General features: G+C 43.8%; 1 protein-coding gene across 2 annotated transcripts in view; it reads left to right on the top strand.

Moving 5' to 3' along the window:
* The window catches only part of LOC109479603 (krev interaction trapped protein 1-like), a 15,850-nt gene that overhangs the window by 10,889 nt on the left and 2,602 nt on the right, over positions 1-2,359 (top strand). For both annotated transcript variants that reach the window (XM_019781595.1, XM_019781600.1), the window contains exons 14-15: positions 867-1,033; positions 1,702-1,822. In XM_019781595.1, the coding sequence (XP_019637154.1) occupies positions 867-1,033; positions 1,702-1,822 (288 nt within the window). The remainder of the gene's footprint in view (positions 1-866; positions 1,034-1,701; positions 1,823-2,359) is intronic.

A 2,359-nucleotide genomic window follows, 5' to 3' on the forward strand; every position in this document is an offset into this window, starting at 1 on the left:
GCACGACTACACATGGAGGTGGAGAGAAAGGTGTGGTGTTTGTTTGTTTGTTTGTTTGTTTGACAGACTGTAACCCTGAGGAGGAAACACCACTTCTGTATGTCAGGAGGGACGCACGACTACACATGGAGGTGGAGAGAAAGGTGTGGTGTTTGTTTGTTTGTTTGTTTGACAGACTGTAACCCTGAGGAGGAAACACCACTTCTGTATGTCAGAAGGGACGCACGACTACACATGGAGGTGGAGAGAAAGGTACAGAGTAGACACAAGGAAACTAGAAAACTTACATGTATTCTTAATTACTTGATTTGTTCCACTAAATCGTAGTGGTCTGCATCAATCTTCCTCCATCTTACATGTCTACGTTAGGTATTATTATTATTATTATGTTTACCAAAGGAAAACAGATTGTTTTTGCTCAGTTTCTTCCTCTTCTTCTTCTCCAAACTATGAGGGAGCCTGCTTTCCATAAGTGTGAAATCTCTAATGTCTTGTTTTATGTTTACCGAAGGAAAACATTGTTTTTGTTCAGTTTCTTCCTCTTCTTCTTCTTCAAATAAATAAGGTCAATGTCCTGAACCAGACATCTGTCACCATGGTAACTGGTGTTGGGTTACATCATGTTGCAATTTTATAGCAGGAGGGATTTCGACTCCTGTCTGACCATATATAATATTATGAATGTGTTTGAGTAAGAATTAACAGATTAGACCATATGCGAACTTCAAGGTAAACATTATGTAGACACACTAAATACCTTTTTTTTCACAATTCTGCTCAATTAATCCCCTGCAAAAATCCAAGAAATAGAATTGTTGCAGCCTTCTTATAATCAAGCTGATTGGCTACCTCCCTTTAACATCCAGGTGCAGGATCCAATGGCGATCAAGATGTTATTTGACGAGGCGCGGACCAACATGCTCCATGGGATGTACGCGTGTTCGGATGAGGACACTGTGGCCATGGCCGGAGTCATGATGCAGATCATATACGGAGACCACGACCCTAACAGACACAAACCTGGATTTCTCAAGTAAGTCAGCTCTGGGTAATCTGTCTGAACATATCTGTACCTGTATAGCCGGTATAACTGCCTTTCGGCGTAACACACCAGCTTCTGTATCTGTATAGCCGGTATAACCGCCCTTCGGCGTAACACACCAGCTTCTGTATCTGTATAGCCAGTATAACCACCCTTCGGCGTAACACACCAGCTTCTGTACATGTATCTGTATAGCCAGTATAACCGCCCTTCGGTGTAACACACCAGCTTCACAGGCACGCGGCGCGGTGGCAGCTGACTATGTTACACCTAACCCTTGAACATTTAACTCTAAACGTTGTTTAAAGGTATCTAATGACAATGCCCCTACTGTAATTGGGTGACAGCAAGTTCCACTCTGCGATAGAAAGAATGAATTCTTGAACACCTCAATCCTTGGTTCATAACTCTGTTATTTGAAGGCATGGCTATTTCTTGTTCTTTTCTGAGCTGGTATTAGTTGGTACGTCCACCAGTTTATTAGTCTGTCAAGCACTTAAAGAGCTCATGACACCGAAATAACTGATACAAAACTGGAAACTACTTAACCATACACATGCAAAGACTTCTCACCTGTCATTCAGACCATTTCACACTGTTTGTCTTGACATTTGAACCTTGACCTTTGATGACCTTGCCCTCTGAACCTTGACCCACAGTGACCTGAACCTGAAGCTGCTCCTGCCCAGCCACAAGCTGAGGAACAGGAACATGAACTGGGTTGAGGGGATCCTGGCTGAACACCAGCAGTTAACTCATCAGGGTATCAAGGACATACAGGTATGATTGATTTGATTTTGATTTATTGAAATTGCAACAGTGCTATACACGCAGAACAGAGGCAGCTGTTGCTGGTGTTGTGTCCCGCACATAGAAACGAATACTGGACAGTCAGACAATACTCATTTTCACTTGAGTCTAGTGGGGAAAGTCGTGTAAAGTGCCTTTCCCAAGGGCACAAGATCGGTGGCATGTCAGGACTTGAACCCAGGACCTATTGATTCCGAGTCATGCACGCTGCCGTTGCGCCACATGACCCCAATAATAGGGTTTGTTTAAAGTTACAACTTTTGATCGAAAACAAAGAAATTCTCTCACCTAGAGCTTTCGACCAGTCACTCTGGTCTTCCTCAGTAGACTGACCCAGTGAGACTTGTCACGTGGCTTCTTTGAAGTGTGATGTCAACACTGTGTCAAAGGTATCTGGTAGACGATGTCGGCCCCGTCGCAGTTGAGTGAAGGATGATAGACCCTAGAAGCAAGTGCCGATCCTATCTGAGGGAATTCTCTCCCCCTCTGTCCCTCTCTCTCCCTCTC

The sequence above is a fragment of the Branchiostoma belcheri genome, unplaced genomic scaffold, assembly GCF_001625305.1.
Source record: "Branchiostoma belcheri isolate BF01 breed outbred unplaced genomic scaffold, Haploidv18h27 scaffold107, whole genome shotgun sequence".
Lineage (NCBI taxonomy): Eukaryota > Metazoa > Chordata > Leptocardii > Amphioxiformes > Branchiostomatidae > Branchiostoma > Branchiostoma belcheri.